The sequence below is a fragment of the Dipodomys spectabilis genome, unplaced genomic scaffold (assembly GCF_019054845.1).
Source record: "Dipodomys spectabilis isolate Male_0828 unplaced genomic scaffold, ASM1905484v1 ptg000353l, whole genome shotgun sequence".
Taxonomy (NCBI): domain Eukaryota; kingdom Metazoa; phylum Chordata; class Mammalia; order Rodentia; family Heteromyidae; genus Dipodomys; species Dipodomys spectabilis.
Window position 1 is genome coordinate 728,895 of NW_024871030.1, and position 20,297 is coordinate 749,191.

Genomic DNA, 20,297 nt, shown 5'->3' on the forward strand with positions numbered 1-20,297 from the left:
CTGTCCCTTTGTTCACTCAAGGCTGGTGCTCTAGCACTTGAAGCACAGCTTCACTCCTAGTATTTGCTTATGGACATTCCTGTCTGAGCTGGATTTGAACTCAGCCTCCTGAGTGGCTATGCTTATATGCATGAGCCACCATCACCCAGCTTAAGTGTAGTAATTTCTTTAAAAAATGAAGGTCTGGTTGTAGTTCAATCAGTGGTAGAGTATGTGCTTAGAATGCATGAGACCTTAGGTTAAATTCTCAGCAACAAAATAAAAACAAATTAACTGATAAAGTCACTTAATGGAAATGCAGTGAAAAAAAAAGGAGGGGAGACAGGGGGAAATAAAAACATATGGATTCTTTTTTAATTTTAATTTTATTGTCAAGGGGATCCAGAGGGGTACAACTAAATGTCAGTTAAGATAAGAGTAAGTTAACACAGGAGAGAAAATATGAATAGGTGTAGCTCTCAACGTGGCTAAGATGAAAAGTTCCCCAGATAACTGTAAGGTTTTTGGAAGATTTTTATCTGCTTAGAAGAATAAAGGCCTTGAAAACACCCCCCCGCCCCCAAAAAAACCAAAAACATTTGGAGATTCAAGAAAGTTCAGTTCATACCCTAGTGGACATAAGATGTTTAGACACAAAATGTAGTCTCTCAACTTTAACTTCCTCACTTATGAAAAAAGAGTCAACATCTACCCTGCAGAGATTTAGTAAATATTAAATGAGAAACATGGAAAGAGACATCATACTAATCCTTATACATGATTGGTACCCAATAAACACTCCTGCCTTCTAGCATTCCTTCCTTCTAGCAGTTACAAGGCAACCTGAAAGGATGACTAAGAAAAATATGGTTGATCATATCCCATGCTTTCATAAAACAAATAAAGAGAACATCCAAATCACAATTAGTTTTTTAAATATGCAAGAAAATATCCTTAAATTTGTCATAGCCATCTTGGCAAACTAGGAAGTATTAAATCAAGATATAAAACTCCTGAGTTAGACCTATGGAACTCTGGGTCTCAAGTTTACTAATTGGTACAATAATCTCAATCCCACCTATTTTAAAAGGCTATTAAAGAACTCAACTGAAGCAATGTATGAAAAGGTATAGCCCTCTTCAACAGTAAAATAGGAGATACTATTATCATACTTCATGGAAGAAACACAATGTGTGTCCTAAACAGACTTAAATGTTTACTCAGAGCTTAATTAAGCAATTCAGAGATAAAGTACTCGCTAATTAACTAATATAACATAAATGAGCAAAAAGTCCTATAAGAATTTCAGTTGGTTGGAATGGATAACATTTCATTTTGGGAGTTCTCCTGTGCTTACCTTTTCTCATTTCCCAAATCTTCATTTTTCTGTGATTTTTCAGAGCATTTTTCTTTTCCCTTATATAAAAGAAAACCATTTTGAATTGTATGTCCATCTACTTTTGTAAGATTAAGTAGAACATGTCATTAGTATGTGTTCACTGTTATATTTACCTTAAGGAAAGAGACAAATGATCCAATATGTATATCTCCTTGTTCGGGAACAGCTACATCTTCCGTATTGGGATCAATAAAATCATACACCTCCTGGTCTAAAAGCAGATTCATATATATTTTAAAATATAACAGAAGATGCTCTAATACTGTAGTGCTTAGAATAAAAAGCTATTTTCTCACTATAAGAATTAGCTTAGAACATTATAACTTTAAAAGCCTGTTTTTAATAAGTATTGTGCACATGAAATTAAAAGAGTAGATACCACATGAATTACCTTTCTGGGAATCAGTCTTGCTTCCTAGTGTATGATTATCATTTCTCAATGTTTGTTCTCTATTTGATTCTGACACTTGAGAGTGAAGACTGATTGTATCATCATCTGAAGGCTGAAAAGAACATGTATAAAATACAAACAAGGCATGTGAAATATATGATAAAAATTATATTGCTTTAACTAAACATATGAATTAGAAAATACCTGCTGTATATCTCTAGTTTTCAAACCAAAAAATTATGTTAAAGGTGCTTGTTCTGCTTTTAAAATAAATAGATGATTTTTTTCATTTGTCATGTGATCTTATTTGCAAGTCAAATATGTGCAAATGTCTCTTTCAAAGCTCTAATGAAATTGTAGAATAAATTAGATCTGTAATAGAAAAGACTCACTTCTGTTGTAGATAATCGTTTCTCTCCATTATCACTCCCAATTCCAGAGTCAGGACCATGATTTTTATTCGGATAAAAATCTTCCATACTATGGAAATAGAAACCCTAAGGGCAGTTAGAATTTTTTCTTAAATAGACAATGCACACTTTCCCTACAATTTTCTTAGATAAAATAAAACAACCTTAACAACCTTAAGGACTGGAGGGGGAAAATACCAGAAATATTCCTATGAAAGGTTTTTAATTCATGCCATCATGCAATATTTTCCCTTCATCTATTATAAAGTATTAATTATTAACAAGAGCCCATTTCTCCAGAGGGATTCAGAAAAGCAAACTACCTTGCTAAATAATCATCTTGATAAAAGACTTATCATTCTGCTTTGTTTGACAAATATTTTTTACACAGTTCTTTATTCAGTCCAAAAACGTGCTCTAATTGTAATGTTTTTAAACAATGACCATCTAATAATTAAGACATACACACACAAGAGTTGTAAAGCCTTGTATATGTTGTTCTTTTGGTATGATGTTAAGGCTATCCCTGCCAATTGTTGAATTTCAAAATATGCCACCAAGGTAGCAAATATAATGACACTTATTATGTGTGAGAAACTATGTTGTTTTAAGACAATGCCTTTTATATTTCTGTTGAAAACTCTAGCAGATGGATGGTATTCTCTCATTTTATAAGGACCCTAAGGCTGGCAAAAATGGAGATAATTTACCTGAGTATACAAAATTTGCAAACACCTTTGTAAATCTGATTCCCAGATCTTAATCACTATGCTTTAATTCCTCTGCTGAACAAAGTGTCCTGCTAAAACCCTAGCAAATCCAGTTTGTTCCTCACCTACAGTGTTTACACATGTTATTCTTTCTGCCTCAAATGACTTGCTCCACACTCCTCATATAACTGGATTTTCTTAACTTCCAAAGAGACATACCCTGACTGCGGTGTACAGTTCTTTATTTTACAGTACTCACCACAGTTTTACATATGTGTGCATATATATTTTACATACATATACAGAAGCAGCAACAAAACAAAGTTGAAAATATTAAAATCTGAAAATGAATGTAACACAGCTACCTAATGAACATCACAGCTTAACCACAAAGTCCATGACAAGGTATTGATTGTTCACTCTTGTGACCTGGTGGCTAAGTTGCTGCAACTCATTGTGGCTTCCCAATATTGTGAGCCAGTACCATACCACACATACTAGAATAGAAAAAAATCAAAGTATGGTTCCTTGTAAAGGCATCAAAAAGTCAAAAATGCCAAGTTGAATTACTCTAAATGGAAGAGCATCTGTGGGGCAGGAGAGTGTGGGTATGTGTGTATATACTATAGTTCGAATGTGCCACTGAAGCTCACATTTTGGAAATTTGATTCTTGCACCATGTGGAGAAGTGAGGCCTAACTGGTGATATTTAGGTCATAGGAGTTGTGCCCTCATGAATGGATTGTTTTTATGGAAATATGTTCATTATGCTGGAAATAAATTTAAGAAATAATTTGGCTCCCTCTTCTCCCCTTCTTTTGCCCTTCTTTCTGTGACACAGCAATATAATACCAAATACAACAGTTCTATCTTGAACTTCCTAGCCCCTGAAACCATTATTCAAATAAACTTCTATTGTTTATTAATTATCCAGCCTCAGGTTATAGATCACAAAGTATATTGAGAATATATATTCTTGCTTGGTTTATTTATTGACTCCTCTACAAGACTATAAGCTCCATGAGGATCAAGAAAAACATGTATCCAACTAAAAAAAATCCCTCTGAATATAGTAATAGGAATTCAACAGATATCTCTGACATAAATGAATAAAACAGTGAATATCATTACTAAATTCATTCTCAACTACAAGCCAGACTAAGAGACTAACACAGGTCTTAGTTCCGATTTTTACTGAATTTTCTCTACTATAATTCATAATATTTAACAAAATACTCCTTAGGAACTAAATCCAGTGTTTAGATATTTAATTCTACTCAAAGCAAGAAAAGTATTCAAGGAAAAGTCCTATTTAGGAATTCAAGAACATATCAGCTTAGCAGTGGTATTTACGATAGTGCCATTCAAAGCAATATACAACTTTATCATGTATGCAATGACAACCTTTGAAATATTTTATCCAGAGACATAGTATTGCTTTTTGTAGTCTCACCCCATTCAAAGTTATCTATACTGGTACATGGGATTCTATTTTCATAAAATCATTCAGACTAATCTATATCATGAGAAAGTATCAGGACTGTGATGTGGCGCAAGTGATAGAGCTCCTGCCTAGCAGGCATGAGGAACTGAGTTCAAGCCCCAGTATAAACAGAGAGGGAGGGGTACCATTTTAAAATCTCATAAAGAAGAAAACACCAAAAGCATAGCTGATACCTGTGATTCATCATCTTTGATCTGGACATAAAGAATATAACCAAGAGGTTGTAATGTGGCTCAGTTGCACAGCACTTGCATAGGCTGAACCCCCCAGCACCACATAAAAGAGAAAATGTGATGGAAGGAAGAAAGGTACCTCTAGAAATGTCTCACTCTTCCACCAACCTCAGTTCAAAGTCAAATTCTACTTGCTATTACAAATGCAGAAAAGAGTGACAAAGGTAAATAAACAGTTTTTACAACTGAGAAATAAGTGTCCCTATGTCAAACATTTACATTTTCACTACTGAAATAAGAATTATCTGGAAAAAATCTCAAAGTTACTCTAGTATTACAAAATGCATTCTATGATATTTAGCATCAGCCAATTACTGAGGTTAACTGGGCCAATCAGACTAAACAAGTTTTGAATGTTCAAGATTAAGAAATACCTTTTATTAAAACATGGAACAGTTATCATGGAACAGTTAACATTACCTGTCTGTGAGAGGCTGAGATGGCACTCTTTTATTCAGAGATGGAAGATCAAGGGAATCTGGTTTCTTATCCATTCTACAACATGCTTGAATATTTAGGTACTTAAATATGTGCACTTTACCCTTTAAACATATCTGTCAAATAATAAAATATATTATATAGTTTCATATATAAAGGCTCTATTATTTATGTACTTTTAATACTTTCAAGTTATGTTGAGACTTCACAGTCTTGACACTTTGCATGTTTGAATAAATTGTACTCTGACACTACATGCAAAAATCTAATTATAAAGCTACAAATTAGTATTTTGCCATGTCTTTGTTTTAATTGAGAAAAGTAAGCTAATTTTTCTACTTTGCACTCAAGTTTACTTGTTAAAAGTAGAATGCAAAAGCCATTCAACAATATAAAATTTTCAACTCATTGAAGTGGTCTTTATTTGAAAAAAAGAACACCATCCATTAGATTTTTGAGAACAGAGTAAATGATATATGTAATTATTTAGTCTCGCCAGAACCACTAAAATTTCAGGATAAGAACATTGACAGAAGACTAACATAAAGATAGCAGAAACGTAGGAGACTAAACTTGTTAGAATACCCTGAGAAATTATTTTCATTGCTCATGGAGGAAAGGAATAATAAGGGGTCAAAAAAAACTACACAAAAGAATGGAAATGAGGTAACGTCAGCTTTACAAAGGCTAAATTCAGTCACCATGAATAAGAGCAAATAAATCTCTCAAGATTTCTAACAAAAATAACTGTGTTACAGATTCATAAAACCTTAAAGTACATGAAAACACAATCAACAAAGAAAATAGACAAGTGCACTAAAAAGAAAGTGTAATTCCAAGTGAAAATGAAAAATGCTTCATTAAAATTAACATAGTGACTAAAGTAGATACTGGGTCTGAATTGACTACTGAAATTGTTCATTTAAGAAAATAAAATTTCGGATTGGGAAGGTGGCTCAGTGGTAGAGTGCCTGCCTTGCATGCATCAGGCCCTGCGGGCTTGATTCCTCAGCACCACATAAGCAGAAAAAGCCAGAAGTAGTGCTGTGGCTCAAGTGGTAGGGCGCTAGCCTTGAGCTGAAGAGCTGAGGGACAGCGTTCAGGCCCAGAGTTCAGGCCCCACGACTGGCAAAATAAATAAATAAATAAATTTCTTGAGCTATTAGAATATAAGTAATTGACAAATTACCAATTAAAATGTGCTAAATAAGAAAGCTAAGGGCTAATATCTCACATCCATATTCCTAGCTATTAAGGACACAGAGATCTGAAGATCAAGACTCAAAGCCATGCCAGGAAGAAAAGTCCATGTGACTCTTGTCTCCAAAAGCAAAACACAAAAATGAGAAGTGTGGCTCAAGTGGTAGAGCCTTACCCAAAAAAAAAATCTGAATGAAAGCTCAACGCCCTTGAGTTCATTCCCCAGTACCAGCACCAAATACCGTGGTAAATAATACTCCATTGGCTTCCAAACTAAATAAACATTTGCTTTTCATTATTTTTTCTTCTATAAATGCTAACTTATTTGGTGGTACTGGGGTTTGAACTCAGTTCCTCAGCTTCACAGGCTGGCATTCTATGATGCCTCCAAATCCTGCTTTTTGCTGGAGATGAAGACTAATAAACTTTCTTGCCCAGGCTGGCCTTGATCCTAATCTTCCAGATCTCAGCTTCTTGTGTAGATAGGATATCAGGAGACAGCCACTGGAACCCAGATTAACTTTTGTTTATAGTCTAATAATTTGTGTACATAATTTTAAAAATGAAACAAGAGTTTTGAGAAACAAATGGTATGGCCCACTCTGCTAAGGGTACATGGGAATTAAACTCTCTAAGACTTCCCATGCTTGTAACTTTTTCCTGCCTAACTGTTGACTAACAGCTTGAATGTAGAAAGTTGGAATTATTCCCTCCTCCTTTCAAGAAACCAACTTAAGTTCTGTTAGTTTCCAGGGCTGCTGCAAATGTTTTCTGTTTTTTCCCTCTTTTTCTCCCTGGCTTTACTGAGTCATGAATGACAAATCAATCCTGCATGTATTTAGAGTATACAGTATGAAGTATTGCTCTATGTATACATTATAAAACTATTACCAAAGCCAAACTAATTGACATACCCATCATCTCATATAATTGTTTTGTGTACTATAAGAATAGTTGGGAGTTATAACCTTTAACCAAATTACCCTAACAATTAGTGATACTAAACATCTTTTCAAATACCTGTTGGCCATTTGTATATCTTCTTGAAAAAATGTCTGAGTCATTTATCCATTTTTAAGTTATGTATTTACTTGCTTTCTACTAAATTTTATGAGTTGCCTATGTATTTTAGATATAAAGCTCTTACAAGATAGGATATATCGTTTACAAATATTTCTGGATATCTACAAGCAGATAAAAAAAGAAAGAAAACAAGAGAAACAGTGTATCCTGTCTTGCTTCAATGGAAGACTTTTAGTATTTTAGTCTCTGTTTTGTTATTATTCCTACAACATCTAGTTATTGTTCGCTGCCTTCTCATTTTCAAGAGTCAATAAAAAGCCAATGGGAAGCTTTGTATGCATGGTGGAAGTTTACTAATGGTGAGTTTCCATCTATCAGGTGATACAACAGAGATTGACAGTTCATGTGACCTTAGTCCTTTCTCCTGAGTCAATCAGTTTACCACAGAAGGAATCCATCAATTCTGTCCGACATGGATGAAAAGGGAGCATGTATTCTGTTGTCCAGTAGGGAAGTCTACCAGAGAATCCCATCATTTTGTATGTAAGCATTCATTGTTTGGGGCATAGGGTCTCACTATGCCCATGACTGCTCACACTTGTATCTGTATAACCAAGCTCACATAACAAAACTAATAAAACTTTTACTCTTCTAAGTTTTTTGAGCCACTCTTGCTCCCTAGTTTAATTTTTTGTTGTTGCTGATTGTGGAGCTTGAACGCGGCCTGGACGCTATCCCTGAGTTTTTCTGCTCAAGGCTAGCACTCTACCTACTGATTTAAGCCACAGCTTCATTTACTTTTTTGGTGGTTAACTGGAGATAAGAGTCAATCTCTTGAAGTGGGCACTGGTGGCTCACGTTTGTAATTCTTAACTACTCAGAAGGCTGAGATCTGAGGAGCAGGGTTCAAAGTCAGCCCAGGCAGGAAAAGCTGTGAAACTCTTATCTCCAATAAATCACCAGAAAAACCAGAAGTGGCGCCGTGGCTCAAGTGGTAGAGCTCTATCCTTGAGCTGAAGAGCTTAGGGACAGTGCTCATGCCCAGAGTTCAAGCCTCAAGACTGAGAAAAAAAATCGTCTCATGAACTTTCTTGCCCATGATTGCTTCAAACCACAATCCTCTAATCTCACCCTCTTAAGTAGCTAAGATTGCAAATGTGAGCCACCAGCGCCCAGCTCCTAGTTAAACTTTGAAAATAAATAGGAATAACACCACATTCTTTCATCTAGCCCTGTTTCTATTTCTGTAATTATCCATTGTTAACAGTGTTATCTTTGTTACAGAAAAATGAACTAACAGCATTCGTAGGATGGTTTACACACTTGATTTGCAGAACCACAGATTGCTCAATATTCTACCAGATATTCACTGGAATCAAGAAGACTGAACACATTTATTTTATGAAAAACACATGAAATTAAACCTTCTTTCTGTACAATCATGCTTGCTGAAAGAGGGTGGATTTGAGGAGGAATTTCCCCCACCTGCTCAATTGGTATCTTCTTGACTAAATTCTCTATTCAATTACCCTATGTTCACTGTTGGTGTTTGCTGCTCTTCAGGCACATGAATCTGATTCCAAGATTTTGTAACACTTGACTACAGTTCAATCTCTTATAGCTATATTGTACAATATGGTAAACACTAGCCACATGTGACTATGTAAATGTAAACAATTATATCTAAATAAAAGTGACAAAAGCTGCCTTTGCTGAGAAATAATAACTGGGGAGCAGAACAAAGGCTAAATATTCCAGACTCCTCCATTTTCCATCTATGTCCTGAGCCATTCTGTCACTTTTTAAGTGTTTTGGGACCCAGAAAAGAGCAGAAAGGAGACCAGATCAACTGCTAGATATCAACAAGTCTCTGAGGTCTCACCTCATCAAATGTGAGACAGTAGACTATCAGACCACCTGACACCTTTGAACAATTCTTTTACTTGGGACTATTTTAACAATGCATACTTTCTTGCCTTCTGCCCTAATTCTCCCTATTTAACCTAAGGCAAATGTCTGTACCCTGAAAATAGCTGAAGATGTCCAGAAGTACTGTCTTCCCATGCCATGCATGTGTCTGCCATTCACATCTCTATTTGGCATGTAGAGATGTGTGGCCAGACCTAACAAGTACAACTTCTGGAGTTGGGGTCTGGGATCTAAAACTCTTGTCTCAATAATTCCATTCTATTACCCTATAAACATTCAAGTCCTCAACAACCACTATGGCTACCATAATAGACAGTACAGACACAGAACATTTACATTACTATAGAAAGTAATATTGGCAGTGCTTCTTTAAAGAGTAAACTCCAGTCTTATGCAGAGGCAAGAGGTACTTCATACGGACTCCCAACTGATGGACAAAAACCTAAGAATCTAACTATTCTTTAGGGTAAATAGCAAACAAAAACTGAGTAGACTCCATCTCCAAAATAACCAGCAAAAATCCAGGCTAGAGGCATGGCTTAAATGGTAAAGAACATGATGAGCAATCACAGACTCTCAGTTCAAACCAGTGCTGCCAAAAATAATTCAAGCAGAAAGCTAATGTCTGGGTTTTCAAAATACTAATCTAGATCTTCCTACCAAAGTCAAAAAACCACTTCATTTCTATAAAGAAATACTTTTGATTCTTCATTTGGTGTTTTTTAACAAAGAGATGGAATGATGAATAAAAGTGAAAAATATGTTCTATATTCTCAAAACAAACCTGTGCTGGTGGTACTTGTAGTGGATTGTTATCCAAAACTATTACTTGCAAATGATGCAGCTTCCTGTAACAAACTGGGATTTCAGTCACTTTATTACAAGAAAAATCCAGCTTGACTAAGGGAAGATCACCTAGTTCTGTGCAGAAATGAAAAATAAATAAGTTAAATATTGCATTGCTACTTTCATATACATATAAGTAAAAACAGTGAACACCTTACCATCCGGCAAAGAATGAAGATTATTTCTTCTTATATTTAACTCTCGAAGTGACTGTAATTTTCCCATTTGTTGGGGAAGGACCTGTATTTCATTGCAGCTAATATCCTAAGTAATAAAAGAAAATAATAAACTGAGAAAGGCAAATACATTCTAATCTTTAAATTAAAACATATGGTTAATAGCAACTAAGAATGACCTCTAATATAAAGCTATTCATTTAGGGGGAAAGGGAGAATTGTATGCATTCAGTTTTATCAAGGTTAAGTGTCAAAAATGTCAATGTAAAAGAACATTACAAACATCCATACCAGTGATTCACACCCATAATCCTAGCTACTCAGGAGTCTGAGATGTGAGGATCTTGGTTCAAAGCTAGTCTCAGGCTGTAAAAGTCCTTGAGACTCTAATCTCCAATTAACCACCAAACAAGCCAGAAATGGAGCTGTGGCTCAAGTAGCAGAGCAATAGCCTTGAGCTCAGAGTCAGCACTCAGGCCTAAATTCAAGATCCCCACCATATGCGCATATGTGTGTGTGTGTGTGTGTGTGTGTGTGTGTGTGTGCATGCACGCACACACACACACACACACACACACACAGAATACTAAAGCTAAGTCAGGAAGAATCAATAAAGCTTAGATGACTAAAAAAATGAATCCTACATCTTTCAAAAGATAATTGAGGCACCATCAAATAATTTAGCAATCAATATTTATCAAATATTTTCTTTTTTGGGTCCCATAGTGGGGCTTGAACTCTGGGCCGGGATACTGTCCCTCAGCTCTTCAGCTCAAGGCTAGCGCTCTACCACTTGAGCCACAGCGCCACTTCCGGCTTTTTTTTCTTTTTGCTTATGTAGTGCTGAGGAATCGAACCCAGGGCCTCATGCTTGCAAGGCAAGCACTCTACCACTGAGCCACCTTCCCAGCCCCTCAAGTATTTTCTTTTAACAACTCAGGTCTTAGAATTTGGTAATAGAGTTGGGTGTTGGTGACTCACACCTGTAATCCTAACTACTAAAGAGGCTGAGATCTAAGGCTCACAATTCAATGTCAGCCTGGGCAGAAAGTTCATAAGATTCTTATGTCAAATTAGTCAACAAAAACTAGAAGTAGAGAGGTGTCTCAAGCCATAGAGCAGTAGCCTTGAGGGGAAAAAAAACACAGCAAACAAGAGCACAAGTCCCTGAGATCAAGCCCCAGTCCTAACCCACAGGCAAAAGGATTTGGAAATAGAGAGCAGATATATACAAATTACAAGTACCCAAGAGAACAAATGTAATTATCCATATTTCTTTATATAGTAGTCATAAAACCAATAATAAACATGATAGACGATAGGAGCGTGTATTTTGGTTTAAACTAAGAAAGATTACTGAAACATAGTTTTGAAAGGGAAAATTACAGCTGGCCTGAATCTACAGAGTGGACGACCATTGAAAATAAATAAGCAGATTATCAGAGACTTTCACATTAGGAAGTGGTTATATTCTATCACTTCTAAGATTTCTTATATCCTCAAAATTCTGTGGTTCTAGAGCATGAGAAAATTTTCTTTTGTTACAACTGTGCATGCAGAAATTGCTTAATGAATAATAGGCTAAGAGTTCTGTTCCCTGCACACTACTTTTTTTACTTTTTAAAAATGTTTATTTAATTGTAAAGATGCTGTACGGAGTGGGAGGGGTTTACAGTTACATGAGTAAGGTAATGAGTTCATTTCTTGTTGAACATGGTTACCCCCTCCTTTGTTTTGCTCCTACTATCCCTTCCCTCCCTCATTCTTCACAGCTCACCCCCCCCCCAGAAGTTGCAAAGTTCGTTTCCAACATAGTGTCTTGTGACTCTCACTGTTGCTATGGGTCATCCTGTGTCCTTGTTTCAGCATTTTGTTATTCCCCTTCCCCTCCCAAATTAGATAAATGTATATACCAGATGCAGGGTACTCACATACAATGACAATAGGGGATATACCATAGAGGGAAGAACATACAAAAGAAACAAAAAAATCACATTGTACATTAAAAACAACAACAAAGGAAAACCTCTTGTGTCCATATCTTGGGGTTCATTTCATTTAGCATCATCTTTTATCGTCATATGTACATGGCTTTTGAGTTTTGCTGCTTATCTGATATGATTATCCTATACGTATACTACTGGTTGCAAATAAAGGAAATCATGGGACCGATATTACTTTGGGTATGACTTACTTCACTTAATTTGATTTTTCCAAGTCTTTTCATTTCCTAACAAATGGGGAAGTGTCATTCTTTCTGATGGGAGTATAGAATTCCATTGTGTGTGTGTGTGTGTGTGTGTGTGTGTGTGTGTGTATTTATATGCATATATATGCATGTATGTATGTATGTATGTATCACATTTTCTTGATCCATTCATCTACTGAGGGGCATCTGGGTTGGTTCTATACCTTAGCTATGGTGAATAATGCTGTGTTAAACATAGTTGTGCTGGTAGCTTTACTATGGACTTGTTTGTGATCATTTGGGTAAATGCCCAAAAGTAGGACTGGTGGGTCATGCGGGAATCTATGTGGAGTCTTTTGAGGAACCTCCATACTGCTTTCCGGAGTGGTTAAACAAGTTTACGCTCCCACCAACAGTGCAGTAGGGTTCACTTTTGGCCACATCCCCACAAGCATCTGTTGTTATTAGATTTCTTGATTATAGCCGTTCTAACTAGGGTCCCAACACACTATTATAATATGTTCCCATTGTAAAATTGAGATAAGCTTCCCACGAAAACTTTGGCCCTTTAGACATAATAAAGTCATATTTAAGAATATATTTTAAATATCTATTTACTGGGAAAGCATTACTGAAAATAAACTAAAAACAAGCAGTATAGTACACTGTATAAATTGGGCATTATCAAAAGAAATGAAAATAGTTCAATGCTTTGAAGATCCAATTATAACTTGCTCTGAGTCAAGGTCCTTTAAGACCTAAAATGTTATATTCAATGTACTTACTTCAAATTATTCTATATTTCTATAAACAGTTGCATATAATAGCCTCTTTCTATTTATCTTGAGCGGTGTTATAAAATCATAGAGAAAAAGTAATTTTATTAATTCTGTTTGCAGGCATTGTACTTTTTTCTTTTAAATCAGACTCTCGCCACATCATCCAGGCTGGGCTCAAATTCCTGTACTCAAGCAATCCCTCTGTCTCAGCCACCAGAGTAGCTAGGAATACAAGCAGGAACCACCATGCCCAGCTGTACTCTCTTCTTTTATTCCCATTTCATAAGGTTCACCAGTAGCCCTATATAAACATTTCTTTTTCCCTAAGACATTTCTTATCCACAAAATGAGAAAATAAATGCTTACTCATTTAAAAAGTATTTCTTTCTTTTCTATATCTTTTTCTTTTTCCTTTATTTCTTAGGCTAGTTTAGGCCATGATCCTCCTTTCCATGTCTCGCTATTACCTGGAACTACAGGTACGTACCACCACACATAGCTTATGGGTTGAGGTGAGATCTTACTTTTTACTTAGATTAGCCTTCAACATCTTTCCTCCTGATTTCTACCCTCCAAGTAGTTGGGATTACAGGAATTTACCATCATGTCATGCCTTGAAAAGGATTTCTTTTTTTTTTTTTTTTTTATTTTATTTGTGAACATACTGTACAGAGGGGTTACAATTACATGGGCAGGATAATGCATACATTTCTTACCAAGCATTGCAGCCTCCTCCTTTATTTACCCTTCACATCCCTTCCCAGCCTCCCCCCTCCCCCCCCAGTCCCAATCCTCCCCCCCCCACCGACGTTGTAAAGCTCGTTTTGGACATGACAACTTGTACTTCTCATTGTTGCAACAGGTCCACCTGTATCCTTAAACGACTTGTTTTTCCCCATCTCCTCCACATGTTATACTGACATCAAATATAGTGAAAGCGGGGGTTATACTGTGGGGGAGGGACATACAAAGCAACAAAGAAATAATCTTATAAATGTGTTAGAAACACATGCATGAAAGAAAAAAACATTAAAACACATATCTAAGGGTTCATTTTCCTAACATCACATTATCTGACCTTTTCCGCTTGACTCATACATATACTAGATATTGCAAGTAAGGGAAACCATGGGGCCTATGTTTCTTTGGGCCTGTCTTACTTCGCTTAATATAATTTTTTCCAAGTCTTTCCATTGCCTAACAAATGGGGCAATGACATTCTTTCTGATGGAGGCATAGAATTCCATTGTGTATATATACCACATTTTCTTGATCCATTCATCTACTGAGGGGCATCTGGGTTGGTTCCAGATCTTAGCTATGGTAAATAATGCTGCAATAAACATAGTTGTGCTGGTAGCTTTAGTGTGGTCTTGTTTGTAAACATTTGGGTAAATGCCCAAAAGTGGGATTGCTGGGTCATAGGGGAGTTCTATGTGGAGTCTTTTGAGGAACCTCCATACTGCTTTCCAAAGTGGTTGAACAAGTTTACATTCTCACCAACAATGAAGTAAGGTTCCCTTCTGTCCACATCCCCTCCAGCATCTGTTGTTGTTAAAAGTTCTTGATTTTTGCCGTTCTAACTGGAGTGAGGTGATATCTCAATGTTGTTTTGATTTGCATTTCTTTTATGGCTAGGGAGGTTGAGCATTTCTTCATGTGTCTATTGGCCATCCTTCTTTCTTCTTCAGAGAAGTTTCTCTTTAAGTCTTTCACCCACTTGTTTATTGGGCAGTTGTTTCTTTGAGGATTTGTTGTTGGGGGATTTAATTTTTTGAGTTCCAAGTATATTTTAGATATGAGACCCTTGTCCGTTGTATGGCTAGTAAAGATCTTCTCCCAATCTGTGGGCTTTCTATTGATCTTGCTAGCTATGTCCTTTGCCATGCAGAAGCTATGCAACTTTATGCAATCCCATTTGTCCAACCTTTCTTTGATTTGTTGTGTTTCCGGGTCTCTATTCAGAAAATTTCGGCCTGAGCCAAGGAGACCCAGGGTTTCTCCTATTCCATCCTGTAATGTTTTCAGAGTGTCTGCTTTGACTTCGAGGTCTTTGATCCATTTGGAGTTGATTCTGGTGCAGGGTGATATATAAGGATCTAGCTTTAGTTTTCTACAAGTAGTTAACCAGTTTTGCCAGCACCATTTACAGAAGAGGCTGTCTTTGTTCCATTCTATTGTTTTAGCTCCCTTATTGAAGATTAGATGGCTATAGGTCTGTAGGTTCATTTCTGGCTTTTCAATTCTATTCCATTGGTCCTGAGGTCTGTTCTTAAGCCAATACCAAGCTGTTTTGATTACTATGGCTTTATAGTAGAGTTTGAAATTTGGTATTGATATTCCTCTAGCAGTGTTCTTTCCATTGAGGAGCGTTTTTGCTATTCGGGGTCTTTTATTGTTCCATATGAATTTTTGGATTGCCTCTTCTATTTCCTTGAAGAATGAGCTTGGAATTTTGATAGGTATTGCGTTGAATTTGTAGATAGCCTTGGGAAGTATTGCCATTTTCACGATGTTAATCTTTCCAATTCAGGAGCATGGGAGGTTTTGCCAAATTTTAAGTTCTGTGTTGATTTCCTTTTTCAAGATTTTAAAGTTTTCGTCATAGAGGTCCTTCACTTCTTTGGTTAATTCCTAGGTATTTTATTTTTTGTGGGGCTATTACAAATGGAGTTGCTTTCCTAATTTCATCCAAGCTTTTCTCATTGTTGGCATACAGAAAAGCCATTCATTTTGGGGGGTTAATTTTATACCCTGCTACTTTGCCAAAGTTTTGAATCAGCTTGAGTAATTTGGGAGTGGAGTCTATGGGATTCTTTAAATACAAGATCATGTCGTCTGCAAAGAGGGAGAGTTTTAGTTCTTCTTTCCCTATTTGGATCCCCTTTATGTCTGCATCTTGTCTTATTGCTGTAGCTAGGCATTCTAATACTAGATTGAAGAGAAGTGGAGAGAGTGGGCATCCTTGTCTTGTTCCTGAGTTAAGAGGAAATGGCTTTAGTTTTTCACCATTAAGTATAATGCTGGCTGTAGGTTTGTCATATACAGCCTTTATTGTATTGAGGAATGTTCCATGGATTCCTAATTTTTCCAAAACCTTCATCATAAAGGGGTGTTGGATCTTGTCGAATGCTTTTTCTGCATCTATTGAGATAACCATGTGGTTCTTATTCTTGCTCCTGTTGATGTGATTAATAATATTAATTGATTTGCGTATATTGAACCAGCTTTGCATCCCTGAAATGAATCCTGTTTGATCATGGTGTATGATTTTTTGGATGAATTGTTGAAGTCGATTGGCCAATATTTTGTTGAGAAGTTTTGCATCAATGTTCATCAAAGAAATGGGTCTATAGTTCTCTTTCTTTGATGGGTCCCTGCCTGGTTTTGGGATGAGGGTTATGATGGCTTCATAGAATGTGTTCGGTAGTGAACTTTCTCTTTCAATTTCATTGAAGAGTTGGAGGAGAATTGGTGTGAGCTCTGCTTTGAAGGCCTTGTAGAATTCCGCTGTAAAACCATCTGGTCCTGGACTTTTCTTAGCTGGAAGGTCTCTTATTGCTGTTTCTATTTCAACGCTTGATATGGGCTTGTTAAGCTGGTTTAAGTCATCTTGGTTTAGTTTTGGCATGTCAATATTTGCTAGGAAAAGGTGCATTTCTGTCAAGTTCTCAAACTTATTAGCATAAAGTTTTGAGAATATTCCCTTATAATGTTTTGAATCTTGGTTGTTTCCGTGGTGATGTTTCCATTCTCGTCTCTGAGTTTATTTATTTGGGTGTGTTCTCTTCTTTTTCTGATAAGATTTGCTAAGGGTCTGTCAATTTTGTTAATTTTTTCGAAGAACCAACTCTTTGTTTTGTTGATTCTTTCTATAGTTTTTTTGGATTCTAATTCATTTAATTCTGATTTAATTTTAATTATTTCTTTCCGTCTACTGGATTGGGGTTTATCTTGCTGGTCTTTTTCAAGGAGGTTCAGATGTCTCATTAAATTGTTGGTTTCAGATCTCTCCAATTTGTTGATGTAGGAGCTCAGAGCTATAAACTTGCTTCTGAGTACTGCTTTTGCTGTGTCCCAGAGGAGCTGGTAATTTGTGTGTTCATTTTTGTTGAATAGCATGAACATTTGAATTTCCTTTCTAATCTCTTCCATGACCCATTCATGATTCAGCAGTGTGTTGTTCAGCCTCCATGTGATACCAGACTTTCTTTGGTGGCTTTTTGTGTTGAGTTCTAATTTTCTTCCCTTGTGGTCAGAGAGAATGCAAGGTATAACTTCAATGCTTCTGAATTTGGACAAATTTGCTTTGTGTCCTAAAATGTGGTCTATTTTAGAAAATGTTCCATGTGCTGCTGAGAAAAACGTGTATTCTATGCTGCTGGGTGAAATGTTTGGTAGATGTCTGTTAAGTCTAGTTGATCTATGCAGCTGTTTAGATCTGCAGTTTCTCTGTTGAGTTTTTGCCGAGTTAATCTATCTAGTGGGGAGAGTGGTGTGTTAAAATCCCCAACAATTAATGTCTTTGGAGTTATATGGGATTTGAGGGAAAGTAGTGCTTCTTGGATAAATTTGGGTGCTCCATTGTTTGGCGAGTAGATATTTAGAATTGTAATATCCTCCTGAAAGAGAGATCCCTTAATTAGTATGTAGCGACCTTCTTTATCTCTTCTCACGAATATTAATTTGAAGTCTATTTTATCTGATATTAGGATTGCAACTCCCGCCTGTTTATGGGGGCCTTTTGCTTGGTAGATTTTGTTCCAACCTTTAACATTGAAAATGTGTTTGTTTTTATGGGCAAGATGTGACTCCTGAAGGCAGCAGATAGAAGGGTCTTGTTTTTTAATCCAACTAGACAGTCTATGTCACTTAATTGGAGAGTTCAGTCCGTTAACGTTAAGAGAAAGGACTGAGAGGTATTTGGGAGTTCCTGCTATGTTATCCACCTTCTTGGGGGTTGCGAAAACTGGGTTCTTCCTATGGTTCTTTGATTCTCAGTTTGGGTGCAGTTTCTTGACCTTTATTGCGGTCTTGTTGGTTTTCTATGTGTAGGACATCTTTAAGAATCTTTTGTAGGGCTGGTTTGGTGGAGATGTATTGTTTCAATTTTTCTTTGCTATGGAAGGTTTTTATTTGGCCTTCAGTTATGAAGGAGAGTTTAGCTGGGTACAGTATTCTTGGTTGATAGTTGTTTGTTTTTAGGGCATGGCATACATCATTCCAGGCTCTTCTTGCTTTGATTGTCTCTGCTGAGAAATCTGAGGTGATTCTAATTGGTTTTCCTTTATAGGTGATTAATCTTTTCTCCTTGACAGCTTTAAGGATCTTTTCCTTGGTCTGAGTTGATCCTGTATGGATTATAATGTGACGGTGGGATGTCCTATTCTGGTCTGATCTGTTTGGAGTTCTAAAAGCTTCTTGTATCTGAATAGGCCTATCTTTTTGCATGTTTGGGAAGTTCTCTGCTAGGATCCTGTTAAACAAATTTCCTAGGCCATTAACTTCTGTTTCTAGGTGCTCCTCTACACCCATTATCCTTAGATTAGGCCTTCTGATGGTGTCTTCCAAGTGTTGGATAGATCTATCATATTTCTTGGACTTGTCTTGGATGTTTGTATGTTCTTTCTCTATAATATCTAGGCTGTCTTCAATCCCTGAGATTCGATCTTCTGCATGGTCAAGACTTTCTACTTTGTTTTTTATCTCTTTTCCTTCTAATTGGTCAGCTTTGATGGCTTCACGTTCTTTGTTGAAGCTTTGTTTTAGATCTTGTACGAACTTCTTTACTTCCTTAATTTGATGTTCAGTGTTTATTCTCAGATCACTTAGTTGGTTGGTTATGGTTTCCTTGGACTCCCATTTCTTCTGTTGGGTTCCATTCAGCATTCCCTTTGTGGTCTCCCTGACTTCCTTCAGCTCTTTGTTAATGGATTCCATGAATGCCTTTAGTGATCTTTGTGTATTTTCTTCCTGCTCTCTCAATTCCTGTATTACTCTTTGATAAGCTTCCTCCCATTCGTGGGATTCCTGTAGTTCTCTTTGAGTGTTCTCAGCCTGTTCACGCCATTCCTGCCTTTCTCTTTGAGTATTCTCAAGCTGCTCATGCAAATCCTGTATCAGCTTTTGTGTAGCTTCCTCACGCTTATGATACTCCTGTATAAACTTTTGGAATGCCTCCTCTCTCTCCCTATCACGCTCATACAGAGTCCTTTGTACGTTGTCAAACTTCTCATTTATCATGTTTGCCAGCAGTGTTTGTAGAGCTATTTGGGAATTCTCCTCTGGATTATTCATTATCTGTTCTGTCCCCTGATTATCGGGATTGGGAATTGAGATACCCGGATTTGCCATTTTTCTTGTGTTTTTCCGGCTTACTCTGCCCATTTGCAATGAAAATAGCACCAGTTTTGTGCTCGAACACTATCTTAAGGCAAGCATCAACCCAAGTCTGAATTTGCACAGACAGTGGTCTACAGATACAATCTAGTTCAACAGATACATCTATTCAACATCAAACAACTATACGTTAATGGGCTATGAACCGCAAAGAAGAATGTGGAAGACCCGAAATTATTAGGGTTAGGGAGAGATGTGGGTAAAAAAATAGGAATAGATTGATGTGGGGAGGCTCAGGGGGAGTAAACTAAGTCTTAATCTCAAAGCAGGAAATAGGTTGGGTAGGATGAAAGTAGAGAGAGAGAGAAAAAACAAGAAAGGGAACGGGAAAAGAAAAGAGACCAGAAAAAATAGAAAGGTAGAAATTAATAAAATTATGTAGATTCAATAACAATCTATTTAGATAAGAACATGAATTTATTGAGAGAAGGGGAGGGATATAAAGGAGATGTGAAAAACTTAAAAAGAAAAATGCTTAAAATATTATATAGGTATAAAGAGGTAGTACTGCTATTAAGGAATTTAAGTCTTAGAGGTTTTGACTTGAGTAATAAATTTGTGGATTAAGTGTGTACACAATGGGGGATAGGGTCTAATAGTCAACTACTGGTTTATCTGAGGGTGTGCAGGATAAGAATTAAGTCACATAAAGAAGATCGAAAGAGAGGAGAAGGTGAAAAGGATAATAAAGGA

The 20,297-nt window shown here is 36.5% G+C and overlaps 1 protein-coding gene across 1 annotated transcript in view; it reads right to left on the reverse strand.

Annotated features, from left to right (window-relative positions):
- Lrch2 (leucine rich repeats and calponin homology domain containing 2) overlaps positions 1 to 20,297 on the reverse strand; it is a 106,642-nt gene that overhangs the window by 46,620 nt on the left and 39,725 nt on the right. Inside the window, exons 4-10 of the mRNA XM_042665837.1 lie at positions 10,221 to 10,326; positions 10,001 to 10,137; positions 5,047 to 5,180; positions 2,162 to 2,249; positions 1,770 to 1,881; positions 1,492 to 1,589; positions 1,337 to 1,395 (exon numbers count right to left, since the gene is read on the reverse strand). Coding sequence (XP_042521771.1) covers positions 1,337 to 1,395; positions 1,492 to 1,589; positions 1,770 to 1,881; positions 2,162 to 2,249; positions 5,047 to 5,180; positions 10,001 to 10,137; positions 10,221 to 10,326 — 734 coding nt within the window. The remainder of the gene's footprint in view (positions 1 to 1,336; positions 1,396 to 1,491; positions 1,590 to 1,769; positions 1,882 to 2,161; positions 2,250 to 5,046; positions 5,181 to 10,000; positions 10,138 to 10,220; positions 10,327 to 20,297) is intronic.